At 28.5% G+C, this 18,094-nt stretch overlaps 1 protein-coding gene across 1 annotated transcript; it reads left to right on the top strand.

The window, feature by feature from the left end:
• The first annotated feature begins 9,185 nt into the window (after nucleotides 1-9,185).
• LOC145829746 (histone H3.3 type 1-like) lies at nucleotides 9,186-10,117 on the top strand. Its single transcript, XM_082937615.1, has 2 exons — nucleotides 9,186-9,318; nucleotides 9,840-10,117. The coding sequence occupies exons 1-2, from the start codon at nucleotides 9,186-9,188 to the stop codon at nucleotides 10,115-10,117; spliced, it is 411 nt and encodes a 136-aa protein (XP_082793741.1).
• The last annotated feature ends 7,977 nt before the right edge of the window (nucleotides 10,118-18,094 follow it).

Below are 18,094 nucleotides of genomic sequence, written 5' to 3'. Positions count from 1 at the left end.
AACGCGGAAAAAATCTGCAAAAGTGAAACTAGTAGCCACATTTTCTTATTTAGCTTGTTTTTTTCTATAAACTGTTTTTATTTTTTATCTGATCCTTTATAATTTTCTTCGGTTCTTGCCGTTAAAATAGAAAGTTCTTATCTTTGAAGCTTTTCTATTTATTTGCTTCAAAAGAGGAGTTTTAATTGATTTTTCAGTGATCTTTTTGGGTTTATGTTCAGCATTTTATATGTAATTCTTCGTAGTTAGTAAAAGTTAAAAATTTAGAATTTTACACTTAAATTTTATACTAGTATTTACACTTTAATGTAAATACTTAGACTATATTTCCTGGTCTATCAGTGTGTAAATACTGACCACGAAAGACCAACAGTGAACTTTTTTTTCGTCTTTTTATTGTTAACCTTGGTTATTCAAAACAGTTTTTGTACATCTTTCTTTAATTATTCGTTTAATGTCTTTTTTTTTGAAAAATTCCGTTATATTTCCTATTTTTGATATTAACATAGTTTCATATACAAAAAAATTATTTTCATTTCGGGGTACATCTATTTCTTTGTTAATATTTTGATTTGTCTTCAAGAATCTACAAATTGCTTGATTCCTATGTCGATTTGTAAAGTGTCTTTTTTTAGAATAAATCTTTGTAAACAAATGCTTCTAGCTAACAAGGAAAAATATTTGGCATTAAAAGATGTAACTGCTTCAAAAATTTCGAACTCTTATTGATTTTTATTGTCTGAACAAACAAAAAAATATTTCTCAAATATATTTATCTTTATCACCGGAATTGATGACTACTTCCTTATTAATTCTTTAAATATTATTTTTTAACTTTCAACCATTTTTACGATTTCGTGAGCTTTTTGAAACACTTCAGCTTTTTTAACGTGTATTTTACGGTTAATAAAATCCGCAACTAAGGACTTTGTTGCTACTTTTTCATATTAAGTTTTTATTTAATTTCAAATATTTCCTTTTATTTTTTCTTAGCTGATTAAACTGTGAGTTATTTCATTTCACTTTCGTATGGAAGCAGTAGGACTAAAATTCTTGTTTTGCCGAAAATTAATCTTCAAAATATTTCATTGCTTCCACTAATTCTTTATGTCTTTTTTACAGTTTAAAGCAACTTATTTACGAGATGGCATAGCAAATTGCACTTGATGTTGTTTTGATGACTTTCCAAATTGATTTGATCAACATAACTAAGTTGATAGAAGTTTGCAAATTACAAAACAGATTAAGCGCGGCTGACATAATACCAAAAAAACGCAGTTTGCAATCTGAAAATTTTTCTTTTGAAACTTCTGATATGGAAAACGTTCTTAGATTGAACTCTTTTTTTACCAACGGTTATACTAAGACTTATCTAAAAAACCTTTGTAGTTTACAAAAATAAAACTTTGCATTCAAAAGATATAAACTGTCAACTGCTAAGCATTGAATAAAATTTCACCAGGAAAGACCAGCAAAGAACTTTGTTTTCGTCTTTTTATTTCAACTCTGATTATTTAAAGTAACTTTTGTTCATCTTTCTTTAATTATTCATTTAATGTCTTTTTTCTTGAATAGTTCCGTTATATTTACTCTATTTGTTGTTAACATACTTTTTTTCGTCTAAAAATGCTTTCTGTTTTGAGGTACATCTATAACTTTATTAATAATTTTACTTGTCTTCAAGCCTCTTCAAATTAATTGATCCCCTTGTCGATTTTTAAAGTGTGTTAATAAATCTTAGTAAAAAAATTGTTATAGCTAACTAAGAGAAATATTTGGTATTAAAAGATGTACATGCTATAAAAATTCTAAACTATTATTGATTTTAATAGTCTGAACAAATAAAGAATTTATCTCAGTATATTTACCTTCATCAACGGAATTGATATTACTTCCTTATTAATTTTTCTAACTTATCTTTTAAACTTTAAACTGTTTTGATGACATCGTGAGATTTTTTAAAACTTTTCAGTTGGAGTTTTAGAAGCAACAGATATTTTTCTTTCACACGTATTTCCTTTCATCGTTTTTTTTTAAAGTCCGCAACGAACGACTTTATTTTAATCTTTTTAACAAAACCTTTTTTTGTTATTAAGATCGTTTATGCATCTTTCGTTTAGCTTTTATTCCGTCTCCCTTAACATGACAAATATCGTTAAAATTTATTTATTACTTCATAAATTCCTTTTCATTATCAGTAGGGAAGACATCACCTTCTGTGTGACTGACAATTGAAGGTTCCTCTTCATTATCAGTAGGGAGGACATCACCTTCTGTGAGACTGTCAATTGAGGGCTCCTCTTCAGAAATTTTTCGGAAAGCAACAGTCTTTAAAGTTACTGTTTTTCTACTTTACTATATTTCTTTATATCTTTTCAATGTTTTCAGTTTAAAGCGCACAGATTTATTTTGGTTAAATTTAAAGTATAAAAGTCATATCAAAAGACTACTGAAAAATATCAAAATTTATTATAGTTGTTTAAAAAACAAAAACTTGTTATTAAAAAACTTAAAATTTAATTAATGCAAATGATGGTAGTTTCGTTATTCTTTTCTACAAATTGTTATATGTTTTCTTGTTTTCTTTTACTTTTGGATGTGAGCACACTTGTAACTTTCATCACCGTCAACTTGTTTATAAGCTATTTAATAATTTTCTCTCAACAATAACTTCTTTTCGATCTTCACCTCCTAAGTTAAACATTCTTACGCTTCTCCGACTAATAGCTGTTTTTTAACAAACAATTGTTTTATATATTTATATATAAAGGTTTATTTTTAGATGCAAAACTTAAAAGACTCGAGTTTCGTGCTTATCCACTCATCAACTTCAAAACAAGGTTTAAATTAAGCATGATAGAATTAAAAAATTTAGCATAAATAAATTATTAGGTAATTTTGATACTATCAAAAACCATGCATAACGGCTTGTGCAAAAACTTAATGTAAACCTTTTTATCTAAAAAGGCCTTAAGGTGGGCTCTGTGTGAAAGATTTGATTTATCAAGTTAAATAACTTAATTCTATTTATATATATACATTGTATTTTATTTGAAGCTTTTTACTTCTGTGTGTCGGTAGTAAGACTTACTGACGTGAAATTAGTTTTCTCATGTGTGCTTTACGGTTTATAAAGCCCGCAACAGAGGACTTTATTGCTATATTTTCATAATAATTTGTTTTTTAACTTCAAGAATTAACTGAACTTTTTTTTATAAGCAATGAAAAACTTTTTTCTTACCTAACTAAAATTTGAATGGTTACTTTTTGTGCTTGTATGCAGTAGCACTACATTTTTGTTCTGTCAACAAGGAATCTTGTAAATTATTCAAGTTAGATAATATCTCTTTATGCTTTATCTATAAAACTTGATGACGTGTAGACATAGAAAATTGCACTGGAGGAAAAATTTGCAGATTGATATAAATCCAATAGTTTTAAACTTCAAACATTTTTGATTAGAGTGTCTTTTTTCTTCAATTAGTGTGTACTGCATCTGTTTTTTTACTTCTTCCGTTTGAAACGCTCAAACTTCTTTTTGTTAACATTGAAGTGTAAGTTTTTTAAATCTCACTTTAAAAATTAAACTACATACAGATTTTCATCGTCTGTACAAACATATAATATGACTAAAGAATATTACAAACTTCATTAACGCTATTGAATGGTATTTCTGTTGGTAAAATAAAAAAAACTAATCTTTAATAAATATAAACGAACATTACTCTATGCATTAGTTTTTCTTTCCATTAGTTTCTAACTTAAAGTTTTGTTTTTAATCTTTCAGAGATGAAACTTTTCACATTGTGCTGAAACAGATACGGTTCGCTGTTGAGAATTTTCTGTTTCCTTCTTTAATTTTTTACTACTTTAGTGGCATCGGTAGGCTTTGTTGACTATTTTTGTCTTTCGACAGCTATTTTAAGTTTATGTTATGTCGTAATAATGTGACATAGTGCAAAAGTATTGCCGAGCAAAAATCTTTCCGTGAAAAGGTTTCACCGTGAAAAACAGTCGCCATGCAAATGTGTCCCCTCTCGCAAAAATGACGCTCGTGCAAAAGTGATATGTCCCCGTGTGATGAATTACTAACATTAATTTAAACAAAAATCAAGTTAAAACAAATAATCTCTAAACTACTTTAAGCTGTTAAGAAGAAAATGTTACACACTGTAAACTAAATAAAGCATTTTGGCTGATTTTCTCTTCAGGCAAGCTTTTGGGAACTTTTGCAAAGTGTTTTGGAAGCTAATTTCAGATTGGATTGTTTTTTTATTGTAGAAGTAAGGCTATTATTACTGGTTTATCAAGATTTAAATTCCGCAGCGGAAGATTTTTTTTTTTCTTTGTAATCTCATATTGTTTTTTCACTATAGACTTTATAAATCGTTCCTTTTGCGCTTATTTTCTATTATTTTGTAAAAAAAATATTGAGTTCAATATAAGTTCGCTTATAGAAAACTTAGAAAAATATATTATTCATACCATAGATGCCAGATTTAAATAAGCAAATCGCCACACAACTACTCCAGCGTAAATTTTTAATTTCAAATGAACAAACATTTATAAAGTGTTTAGAACAATTATGACAACTCATTCATGTAGCATTAAAATCATTACTTTTTTGAAAATTACAAAGATCTTTAATGACTTATATATCAAGTTCAATAAAAGACAGCTTTGATGTATTATCAATCAAAAACCATTTTATATAAAGTTTCTATGAAAATTTAAAACATTTCATCAGAAACTTAAGAAGTATGCAGGAAAAATATCTAGTAGCATAAATACACTTTACAGGTTCACAACACTCAGAATACTTTGTCCTCCAATGCCAAAATTAAGTTTTAGATGAGCTTGGGCTTAACCAGACTAAATGAAGCTAGGTTTATATAAAAATTTCAGCTTTACTCAGGTATTTATGAAAATATCTGATAAACTCAGACTAGTTTTGATATTTTTCAAAAACATCAGGTAGTCTTTACACTTTAGTGTTTTTTAATTTTTTTTTCTAAAGTTAAGTATTAGCATTTTTTAGTATTAAATTTGCCTATTTTTTTTTAGTTTTTAGCATTTATAATTGTTTTGTTTTCTTTTTTTAAATGTTCAATTTTACTTATGCTAGTTTGATGTAACTCATGATAGTTTTTGTCACTCAGATTGTCTTTATTTGTTTTGAGACAAAAAACCAGACTGTCTAAATAAAAATATGTTCTAGTAGCAAATAAGTTACTAAAATCAACTATATAAAGTAAAATAGAATACATTTATTGTTATTTTCTCTATTAAACTGTAAACAACTAAATATTTAGTTGTGCAAAAACTGTTTTTGTTTGAAAAAAAATCCTTAAATGCAGTGATATGCTAATTATAGATTTTTTTTTTAACTATTTTTCAAAAAAACACTGAAACTATCTATAGTATTTTTCAAATACAGTACTGAATCATTTAAACCTGGTGCTACATAAATTTAGTAAAGTTCAGTACTGTACATTTATTTAAATATTAACTTTTCAAGTTTTGAACTAAAGTACATTTTTAAAAATTCTTATATATAAGTTAATATTATTTTTTTGAATTGTTTGCTACATTTGTTCTCCAGTTTTTTTTGTTATTTAAAATGTATAAAATTAGTTTTTTATTTTGAAATGTCTTACATTTATAGAATTTTACAAAAATTTGCAAGAGTTTTGAATCAAATTTTAAAAAGGGTTGCCACTAAACTTGGAAAACCCTGGAATTTGAAATTATAGCTGAAAAAACTTAAAAACCTTTAATTTACGAGATTTAGAATAAATTGCTGGAATTTTGAACAAAGTTCGTAAAACATTACAAACGTAAAAAAATCTCAGTTAAAATGTTTTTTAAATTTTAATTCTTAAGTAAGAAGTTTTGACTTGACACCAAAATATATCATACTTTTGTTATCATCAAATTATTTTATTCTAAACTCATTAAACTTTTATACTGCTTAACACAGTTTTTTTAACCTTTTACTTAACTTTTGACTAGAAATAGACTTAAAAAGGTGTATTTAAAAAACCTGGAAGAAATTCTCATAAGTTTCAAGAAAGTTTTAAAAACTAGTGGTAACCTTGTTCTTGTTATATTTGTGATATTATTTATACTAAACTTATCATTTAAGTTGTTTTTATTAATAGTTATAGAAATAAAAAATCTTGAACATGTTGTGAAACCTTTTTAAATACAGCATCAACATTTGTTTTTATATTTTCTTGTTAATCAAAATCAATTTTTTGTAAAGCAGATTATTTGGTTTAAGATATTTTTCTTTTAACAATTCAAGTAGTGTTTCTTTTAACATTTAACAATTGTAAACGAGAAAAAAAAAAGTAGTATCTACTAACTAGTAGTATCAATTTTGTCCAAAGCTTAAATTTTAAAACATTTATAATATTTAGCTGACTAAATGTTAGCTAGTTCAGAAAATCTTTTGTCATGTTGTGCTGACTCATGCTATTTTCAATAATTTTTGCATACCAAAGGTAAGTTAAAATAATTCAGGAAAAGTTTTGTGAACTAAAAATTTATCAACTAAAACAAATTACGGTAAATTAAAATAACTAGAATCAGTTTTATTTACCTAGAATTTAATTGAAAAAAAACAGTTTTGATAAGTTCTTAATCTTACTTGTTAAAATATTTTATCAGGAACTTGTGTTTTTTTTTGTAGAACAATTTTTACTATTAGTGCACTTAAGTTTTGGTAGTGCATGGGTTAAATTAAGTTTGTCAAACACTGAAATTTACAAGAATAACATTAAATTTAGTATTTGATTGTTTGCTTTTGTCTATTGTATTAAAAAAACTATGGTATTTTGTTAATAATCAAACAATTTTGTCCTGATTAGTGTATTTTTTTTGTGAAAATAGATAATGTAACACCAAAAAACTTATAAAGCATTCAGTGTATAAAACTTCAAAATCAGTATTCTTAAGTTGTGGTTATAGAAAAACTTACGAAAGTTGACAGTTAAAAAGAAATAGTTACGAGAATGTTTTGATTTTTTTTGTTAACGTTGGCTATTGAGTATTAAAAAAAAAACTTTAGCTAAGTATGGCAATTTTTTTAATGTTACTGACAAGTTTTGCTTACCCAGACTAATTGTGTCAATTCAGGACAAATTTCGGTAACTTATTTAGTTTATAACCATCTTGTACATATTCATAGCTTTGGCTTAAATTTATCTAATTTTAAACTTTGCTTCTGTTGTTGAATTTTTAATAGTATTCATTTATAATAAATCTTTTAGCTATAGAATACCCTTATTTGTAATAAGGGCGTCAGAATGTTGCTAACGGATTTATAATATTTGCAAAGTTAAATGTTCAAAATTTATAAACACATATAAATGTTCTTATAGTAGTTAATTTTGATTTAGTTTGTTTTAAATTAATTTAGTAATTGGTTTCAAATCCTTTTATTTTTATATTTGAATTAGCTGAACATAATGTAAAGCAGGATATTTTATCCAGTTAAACAATCTATTGCTATTCTGAGACAGTTTCAATTAATATTTCTAAACTATCCTTACTTAACATCAGTCCACTAGAATTTTTTTTAAATTACTTAACTAACTCACGTATAAAATAGAAAAAATTAAAACCCCATTACTCTTTTAATTTAAAACAAACTCGTACAAACAATTACTAATCCTTAACTATGTCCAATAGGTACAAGTCCAAATATATTTATTAATAATATATAATTTATTTTAAAAAGTCATACTTTAGTAGTTTGTCGATCTAAAATAGTATATCTTCAAAATATTCCAAAATTTTATTAAACTATATACATACCCATCAATAAATATTTTTTAATTCAGATTAGAATCAGTACACTTAAGTATATTTAGGATTTTTTTTAATTTATTTGATAAACTAATTTGCTGCATAATTATATAGCATTTGTTGGCTACCTGTAAATAATTACTCACACCATTTTGTCCAGCCAACTAATAAAAATTCTGAAATTGTTTCTGGTTAATTTTGGCTATGTAAGTCAATGCAGGACAATATTTAAAAAAAATAGATTATTGATATTCCTATGTATAGATATACTTACATAATTAATCTTAGATTTTCTTAGTCTCTATTAAAGCTTTCATTATTACATTGGGGACTTACATTTAGTAGTAATAGTACACTTAGGTTGTTGCTATTTAATGTTCAAATTGAAGTTTTTCAAGTTTCAAAACCTATCATATTTAACTCATGTCAACTTAGTCTAGTTTAAGCATGTTAGAAAAATTCAGACTCCCTGAGAAACCCCAAAGCATTTATTAATAACTTAGTTAATTTTTAAGAATTAAACTTACTTTTATAGTTTTGAATTATAAATAAGTACCAAATTAATAAATTTATTTGAAAATATGAAGTGTTTCATCAGCAAATTAATACATGCTAATAGTAGAAAATTAACTAGTATTATTACAACTAGGTTATGATTGTAGAAGATTAGTAGAAAGATAAGTAGTTTATCAGTTCTATAATGTAATTTTTTTTATATTTAAACTAATTTGAAACTTATTACTAAATTGATTTTTCTAATTTTTTTAAATTAAATAATCAGATATTCTTAGGATTTATTTTTTGTCATCTACGATGAAACATTTAAAAGGATTACCAAAATTTTCTAACAACATAGTTGTGGTTTATTTTATAAAGGGCACTGAAAATGTTAAATACTTTTTGTCTTTTAGCTAGTTTAAGTCATTCATTTGTTAAAATTATTCTAAAGTAATATTGTTATTGGTTAAAGTTAAGTTAGTAGTCTAGGGTTTGGTTGGTAAACTAAACAATTAAAAACCCTATTTTTAGTAGTTAGAAGACTACTATCATATCAAAATCTCAAGTAGACCCGATGACAAGTCAGGGCAAACTTCAACTACTCACGTAGCTTTATGTCAACTTAAAAATTATTTCAATTAATAATTTTCATAAATGAACTATAATTTGAATAATTTCATTTAAGTTAACTGACTTCTATTTAACTATGACCAATTATAATATTTTAGACTCACTTATATTATCAAATAATTTTTCTGTTAAAATACCTTAATTAATACTATATTAATCCTTTCTTTTATAACTAGTTACCTTTATACGTTTTATACTAATATTTAAGACACTTTACAGACATAAAACAAACTCTAAACTGTAAAATGGCACGTACCAAGCAAACAGCTCGCAAATCAACTGGAGGAAAAGCTCCTCGCAAGCAGCTCGCCACAAAGTCTGCACGAAAGAGCGCTCCAACAACTGGTGGAGTCAAGAAACCCCATCGTTACCGCCCAGGTACCTAATATATATTCTATTTGTATGTAATTATACTATTTGTAAGTACTTAATGCATATTATATTAGGGTACTTTTTGTAATTTTATTTTATTTAGAGTAGTCTTACTTTTATTGAATTAAATTTTTTGACAAATACTTTCAAACGTTTTAAGAAAATTTTAGATGAAGATTTTTTATGCTTATAACTTTGTAATAATCTTCAGTAAGTAGTGATTTTTTTTTATTAACGCATGTCTAAAATATCACTTAAGGTTATTTTGTTCTAGTGGATAATAAAATTTAAACTCTACTTTATAAACACCTCTTGACGAAAATATTATAACAGTAACCTATTTACTAATTCTTAACCAATACACTTTTTCGCTACTTTACTAGTTACTGGACTCTTCATAGCTGAAACTGCTACTACAGAGGCGACAATGTTTACTTTAAAATAGCATGTTATAAACAGTTATTAAGTTGATAAAACATCTTCTTAAAACTTTAATTTGTCAATTTTTTAGCAGTTTATTTTTGCAGGTACTGTTGCTCTTCGTGAGATCCGTCGTTACCAGAAGTCCACTGAGCTTTTGATCCGTAAGTTGCCATTCCAGCGTCTTGTACGTGAAATCGCCCAGGACTTCAAGACTGATCTTCGTTTCCAGAGTGCAGCCATCGGTGCACTTCAAGAAGCTTCCGAAGCCTACTTGGTCGGACTCTTTGAAGACACCAACTTGTGTGCCATCCATGCTAAGAGGGTCACCATCATGCCAAAAGACATTCAACTTGCCCGTCGCATCCGTGGTGAACGTGCTTAAGAAAGATGAATTCAAGTAGAATCTAGGACACATTGATTTTCGTTTCGTTAATATATAATGTCCAATAAAATTATATTTAGTAAAAAATTTAGCACTTTGTGTATTATTAATTTTTATTCTTTCCGCAAGATTAATATGTTTTTATAAGTTTTTATATTTTACTAACCTATTGAGAGTTAAGAAATTTTTAATTTACTGTTTGTTAAGTTTTTTTTAATCTACGTACAAGTTTTCCTAAACAATGTTTATTAACGCCTTCTTGACAAACCAAAAACGTACCGTTATTTGTTAGATATCACTTCTGAACTGGTTAAATACCTAATTAATTTTTTTGTCGTCTTAAAGAACATTTTTTCTCAAATCCTATGAATTTGGGATCTGCTTGCCAGTTCTAAAAATCAAATTCTTGTGAACCACGTAATTTTAAAACTTTAGATAACTCAGAACTTACAATTTCCATTTGTTTTTTGTAAATATATGTTAAGGTCTGAAATTCTCGAACTAAAACCCAGTCATAAATAGAATAGAGTTAATACCCACTAACTACTATTTATATAATTAAAAAACGTTAGTAACTCAAATTTATTTTCTTATGGGTGCACAACTTTTCAAATTTGGACAATTCAGATTCAGACTATTCAAATTTATGTATTTATTATAGCTATGTAACTTGAAATTTTACATGGAACTTTTTTACAGCTGTGTAACTTGAAAAAATACAATGAACTTTTTACAGCTGTGTAACTTGAAAATTTTACAAGGAACTTTTTTACAGCTGTGTAACTTGAAAATTTACTAGGAATTTTTTTACAGCTGCGTAACTTGAAAATTTACAAGGAACTTTTTTACAGCTGCGTTACTTGAAAATTTACATGGAATTATTTATAGCTATGTAACTTGAAATTTTACTTGTTCTATGAAACGCGGGTAAATGCTGATGCAATATTTCCTTAAATACAACATAAAAAGAAAAAAATTCTCTCTTTTACGTTTGGCTAAGTTAAAAAAGTAAAACATTTGTTAACTGTACATGGTATTATGTGTGTACTACATACAGAAATGGTAAAAAATAGTTGCTTTTGTTTTATTGTGAAGCTTTTTTATCAAACGTTGATATCCTTTTTATTTTAGTTACAAGAGAGAAGTTTTTTAAAACTTTTAGTATTTTGGTTTTTTCCCATGGCTAATGAATATTTAAACAACAAAGAAAAAAAAAGTAGTTTAATATATATGATAAGAGATCTATTCTGCTTTAAAATATTAGAACTTAGTATTTCAGAGTTAATATGTTTAATAACGAAAATTTAAAATGTTATTAATGAAATAAAAAAATTTTAGACAAAGATTAACACAGTTTTGATTATTGTTAATAAAACGACAATGAAAAAAACTTTAAAGTAAACTTTGCTTGAAAATATTTTTTCAATTAATAACTACTTACATTTTGTTGTCGTTTTAAATCTTATTAAGATTTTCATTAAAATTTCTTTAGAAAGGAATTTTAAAATTTAACCTAATTTTTCTAAGAATTTAATTAACCAACCATATTTTTAACTTTATAATAATTGTATTCAGGAATTTTTGTATGCAATTATTCATAAATTTACACAAATTAAAAATTAATTAAAATCGTTTAATTTAATAATGTTTTTTATAATAGGGCTCTTGTTTGACTCTAAGGTTGTAATTTTATATTCAAATATTTACTGTATGCTGTCAAAATATGACTGCAAAAATAGCTAGTTAGTTTAGTTGAAGTGTCAGTTGAAGCAAAAACTCCTTTTTATGGTTGATTGATTTTATCATGATTAAATTAAAATGAAACTCCGCTCACTTATAATTACACTGATGCAACTCTGTTCAAATATTTTCAGTTATGATTTTGTTATTAAAGTGATGTATTGTCAAAATGAAATATATTAATTTTGTTATAACACATTAATTTATTTCGATTTGTTCAACGACATATTATTAAAACATGTACCTGAAAGTAATTTTAATTAGTGATTTAAAGTAGCATAACCTTAAAATAATTATTTTTGCGTTATCAATAAAAAAAAAACAAAAAATAATTGAAGTTTTGTAGTTAAACCTTTTAATTAATAAAATTATATGTTTAACTCATTTTTTGTATTGAAAATACTTGAATGCTGTTTAAAATTAAAAACACTTAGTAAAGAAAAAAAAATACTTTTTTAAATATCTGAGTAAAAATTTTATCACTATATTAAAAAAAAAAAATAAAAACAGCTTAAGTTATTTTAATGTAAAAGTAGTAATGGCATACACTTTAGTACAAAAGGTTAGCAAGAACTATATCTCAAAATGTTTTTAGTAATAAATTAAAGCTGAAAAGCTTTTAAGCTCAGGTTTTAAATAACTAGACGTTTTAAAACTGTAATCATTTAAGCTTTTAAAACTAAATTGTTTTAACTAACAGGTCAATTTTTTAAAGTTTTAGCTACTTTTAAATTTTTCTTCCAAAAATAAAATTTATGGTCCAAGAAACATGTGCAATATTAGTACTTTTGAAAGTCAAGTATTTTATTTATTCTGAACTGAATTAAACTTACAATTACTAACGTCAACCGAAAACTTAACATGGTAGCTTTTTTTTTATCAAAACAAATAATTGCTGAAGCACCATATTATAAAATTTTGAGTTTTCGTAAATTAAAAATTTTGTTGAACTTTAGCAACACTTGTAAAAAATTTCATAACCATAAAACCAATTTTCCGCTGAGTTATTTAAACACACTTTTCTATAAATTTGCATTATTTATGTTTTTTTTTTTTTAAGTATTAAGTTTAAAAATAGCCCAAGTAAACTCAAGTCAAAAAAAGTTTCTATTTGTTCTTTTATTCCGTTTGAATCACAAAACTAGCTTGTGAAAACTTTCAATCTACTAATGCTTTAAAACTGTTTGAGGCATAAGTGATATTTTAGTAAGTATCGTAGTTTCTTTTCTTTAAGTTTATTAAAATTAAATTCTCATATTGCTTATAAGAAAACATTAATTCATTGGTAGTAATTATTATTTTTTTTTAATAAAATCAGTAAAACCTTTACGTTGAAAAATGTATACCATTTTATTAACTGGATTTAAACTTAATAATGTTGTTTTTAAAGAAAAATCTTTAACTAATTTTTCAAGTTCAATTAAACTTATTGTGTTAATACAATTGAGTTATAATATATAACCACTGACTGTCAAGTCCAATAAATAAACAAAGTTTTCATTATTTAAGGTTAATTATTTTATATTGCTCAGTTGTTGAGAAGTTGTTGAACTCAATTTATTTTATTCAGTTTTAAACTGTTTAAAGTTTTAAAAGCTTATAAGTTTAAAAAGAATTAAGTTTAAAAAACATTGTTAGAATAAATTTTAAACATTTAAGCTCAGGATTAATTTAGATTTAATGAGATAAACATATAATTATTAAAAACTTCAATTATTTCTACTTTAGCATTGTATGAAATAATAAGATAAGCAAAACTAGACAATTATATTTTTACTTGTCAACTGATTACAAAACTAAGTTACATTTGAATGTTAGAAAGAATTGAATTTTTCAAAGTGCTGTGAATATAAACCTTTATGAAAGTTAAAAAAAATATAGTAAAATTGAATATGCATTTATATTAAAAAATAAATTATAAAAGAAATTTAAGACATTTAAACAAATAATATTTTAAGCTTTATACTGGGATACACTTATAAAAGTTTATTTTAATTCGAACAGTACAAATTTAGTTCATATAGCAGTTTAAGTTTTGTTTTTTATTAAAACAAAATTTATTTTAAAGAATTACGATATTTACGAGTCAACAAAAGTTTATCTACTTGTTAGTTTTTTAAACTTTTTTAAATATAGGTGAAGTGCTAGTTTAGTTTTTCTTGACGTAGAATATGATAAAAAAATAGTATAAATGTAACTATACAAAGTATTTTTAAACATTAAAATTAAAGTCAAAATCAAGTAAACCAAATAAATGATTATACTATTTAATTTTAAACAAAAGAAAAGCAAGAAAAACTGTTAATAATTAGGAATTACTAAAAACTTATACTTATAATTTTTACATAATAAATTTTCAAAATAAACAATGCATCTACACAGCACAGTCAAGTCGAGGACTAAAAGAGTTGACCTTAATGTGTTTGGTTAGTTACTTATAAAGTATCAAGCTTTTAATATTTAAATCATTGTAAACGAAAGTAAAACCGAAATATATGTACACATTATTTAAAATATATATTTTTTCAACTTAAAACAACTTTTTTTTAGATTGACAAAACAAAATTAACGTCATTAAATTAACTACAATAGCATATTGATTTAATCTCAATGATAAAATAAGTAGCTAAAAGTTTTCAATAAAAGTTAAAAAACATTAATAATTTTTTGTTTTCAGATGAAATCAATCAAGAGATGTCTCTAAAAACTTCTAAGACTACTAAAATACCTGAGACTACTCACGTTCTAGAAGTAACCACTGCATCTACTGAGGTTTCTGAATTTACCTCTGTAGCTTCTGAGGGTCCTGAATTTACCACTGCAGCTACTGAGGGTCCTGAATTTACCACTAAAGCTACTGAGGTTCCTAAATTAACAACTGCAGCTACACAGGGTCCTGAATTTAATACTACAGCTACTGAGGGTCATGAATTTACCACTACAGCTACTGAGGTTTCTGAATTTACCACTACAGCTACTGAGGTTCCTGAATTTACCACTGTAGCTACTGAGGTTCCAGAATTTACCACAGCAGTTACTGAGGGTCCTGAATTTACCACTGCAGCTACTGAGGTTCCTGAATTTACCACTACAGCTACTGAGGTTCCTGAATTTACCACTGAATCTTCAGATGTTCCTAAATTTACCACTGCAGCTACCGAGTTTCCTGAATTTACCACTGAAGCTACTGTGGTTCCTGAATTTACCACTGAAGCTACTGAGGGTTCTGAATTTACCACTGCAGCTACTGAGGTTCCAGAATTTACCACTGAAGCTACTGAGGTTCCTGAGTTTACCACTACAGCTACTGAGGGTCCTGAATTTACTACTACAGCTACTGAGGTTCCTGAATTTACCACTGCAGCTGCTGAGATTCCTGAACTTACCACTGCAGCTGCTGAGATTCCTGAACTTACCACTGCAGCTACTGAGGTTCCTGAATTTACCACTGCAGCTACTAAGGGTCCTGAATTTACTACTGCAGCTAATGAGGATCCTAAATTTACCACTGAAGCTACTGAGGTTCCTGAATTTACAACTGCAGCTACTGAGGTTTCTGAATTTACCAATGCATTTACTGAGGTTTCTGAATTTACCACTGCAGCTACTGAGGGTCCTTTATTTACCACTACAGCTACTGAGGCTCCTGAAGTTACCACAGCAGCTACTAAGATTCCTAAATCTACTAAAACAGCTACTGAGGTTCCTGAATTTACCACTGCAGCTACTAAGGTTCCCAAATTTACCACTGCAGCTACTATGGGTCCCGAATTTACCACTGCAGCTACTGAGGTTCCTGAATTTACCACTGTAGCTACTGAGGGTCCTGAATTCACCAATGCAGCTACTGAGCTTCCTGAATTAACCACTGCAGCTACTGAGGTTCCTGAATTTACCACTGCAGCTACTGAAGTTCATAAATTTACCACAGCAGCTACTGAGGTTCCTGAATTTACCACTACAGCTACTGAGGCTCCTGAAGTTACCACAGCAGCTACTAAGGTTCCTAAATCTACTAAAACAGCTACTGAGGTTCCTGAATTTACCACTGCAGCTACTAAGGTTCCTGAATTTACCACTGCGGCTACTGAGGTTCCTGAACTTACCACTACAGTTACTGAGGTTCCTGAATTTACCACTGCAGTTACTGAGGTTCCTGAATTTACCACTGCAGCTGCTGAGATTCCTGAACTTACCACTGCAGCTACTGAGGGTCCTGAATTTACCACTGCAGCTACTGAGGTTCCTGAATTTACCACTGCAAATACTAAGGGTCCTGAATTTACTACTGCAGCTAATGAGGATCCTAAATTTACCACTGATGCTACTGAGGTTCCTAAATATACCACTGTAGCTACTAAAGTTTCTGTATTAACAACTACAGCTACTGAGGTTCCTGAATTTACCAATGCATTTACTGAGGTTTCTGAATTTACCACTACAGCTACTGAGGTTCCTGAATTTACAATTGCTGTTACTAATATTCCTGAATTTACCACTGCAGCTGCTAAGGTTCCTGAATTTACCACTAAAGCTACTGAGATTCCTGAATTTACCACTGTAGCTACTGAGGTTACTGAATTTACCACTAAAGCTACTGAGATTCCTTAATTTACCACTGCAGCTACTGATGTTTCTGAATTTACCACTGCAGCTACTGAGGGTCCTGATTTTACCACTGAAGCTACTGAGGTTACTTAATTTACCACTGCAGCTGCTAAGGTTCCTGAATTTACCACTGCAGCTACTGAGGGACCTGATTTTACCACTGAAGCTACTGAGGTTACTGAATTTACAACTGCAGCTACTAAATTTCCTGAATTTATAACTACAGCTACTGAGGTTTCTGAATTTACAACTACAGCTACACAGGGTCCTGAATTTACCACAGAAGCTACTGAAATGCCTGAATCTACAACTGAAGCTACTGAGGTGCCTGAATTTACCACTGCAGCTACTGAGAGTCCTGATTTTACCACTGCAGCTACTGAGGTTCCTGAATTTACCACTGCAGCTACTGAGGTTCCTGAAGTTACCACTGAAGCTACTGAGGTTCCTGAATTTACTACTGCAGCTACTGAGGGTCCTGAATTCACCACTGCAGCTACTGAGGTTTCTGAATTTACCACTGCAGCTACTGAGGTTACAGAAGTTACAACTGAAGCTACTGAGGTTCCTGAATTTACCACTACAGCTACTGAGGATCCTGAAGTTACCACTGCAGCTACAGAGGATCCTGAATTTACCACTGCAGCTACTGAGGATCCTGAATTTACCACTGCAGCTACTGAGGTTCCTGAATTTACTACTGAAGTTACTGAGATTCCTGTTTTTACCACTGCAGCTACAGAGGATCCTGAATTTACCACTGCAGCTACTGAGGTTCCTGAATTTACCACTGCAGCTACAGAGGTTCCTGAATTTATCACTGCAGCTACTGAGGTTCCTGAATTAACCACTGAAGCTACTGAGGTTCCTGAATTTACTACTGAAGTTTCTGAGATTCCTGATTTTACCACTGCAGCTACAGAGGTTCCTGAATTTATCACTACAGCTACAGAGGTTCCTGAATCTACACTGCAGCTACTGAGGGTCCTGATTTTACTTCTACAGCTACTGAGGTTCCTGAATTTACCAATGCAGCTACTGAGGTTCCTGAATTTACCACTGCAACTACTGAGGTTCCTGAATTCACCACTGCAGCTACTGAGGGTCCTGAATTTACCACTGCAGCTACTGAGGCTCCTGAATTTACCACTGCAGCTACTGAGGGTCCTGAATTTACCACTGCAGCTACTAAGGGTCCTGAATTAACCACTGTAGCTACTGAGAATCCTGAAGTTACCACTGAAGCTACTGAGGTTCTTGAATTCGACATTAAAGTTACTGAGGTATCTGAATTTACTACTGTAGCTACTGTGATTCCTGAATTTACCACTGTAGCTACTGAGGTTCCTGAGTTTACCACTGAAGTTACTGAGGTTCCTGAATTTACTACTGCAGCTACTGAGGTTCCTGAATTTACTATTTCAGCTACTAGGGCTCCTGAATTTACCACTTCAGCTACTGAGGTTGAAATGAAGACGGAAAAACATGTTGGAGGACCGGGCAGTCAGCAAGAAAGCGCAAATGTTCCAATGCTTGTTGGAGGTTAGTGTTTATTGTTATTTAAAACATTTGATTGAGTTTTTAAGTGTTGTGTTTATATTTGTTGTACAGCACAGGCAATAAATGTGT

Source organism: Thalia democratica, chromosome 2 (genome assembly GCF_965202585.1).
Source record: "Thalia democratica chromosome 2, ktThaDemo2.hap1.1, whole genome shotgun sequence".
NCBI lineage: Eukaryota > Metazoa > Chordata > Thaliacea > Salpida > Salpidae > Thalia > Thalia democratica.
Note: the sequence above shows the minus strand (reverse complement) of the source record. Positions and strands in the feature narration are given on the sequence as shown.

Excerpts from the sequence above, each read along its gene's own strand:
- LOC145829746 (XM_082937615.1), top strand. The coding sequence starts at position 9,186 with ATGGCACGTACCAAGCAAACAGCTCGCAAATCAACTGGAGGAAAAGCT. Across the intron at positions 9,319-9,839 it reads ACCCCATCGTTACCGCCCAG|GTACTGTTGCTCTTCGTGAG; the intron begins GTACCTAATATA and ends TTATTTTTGCAG.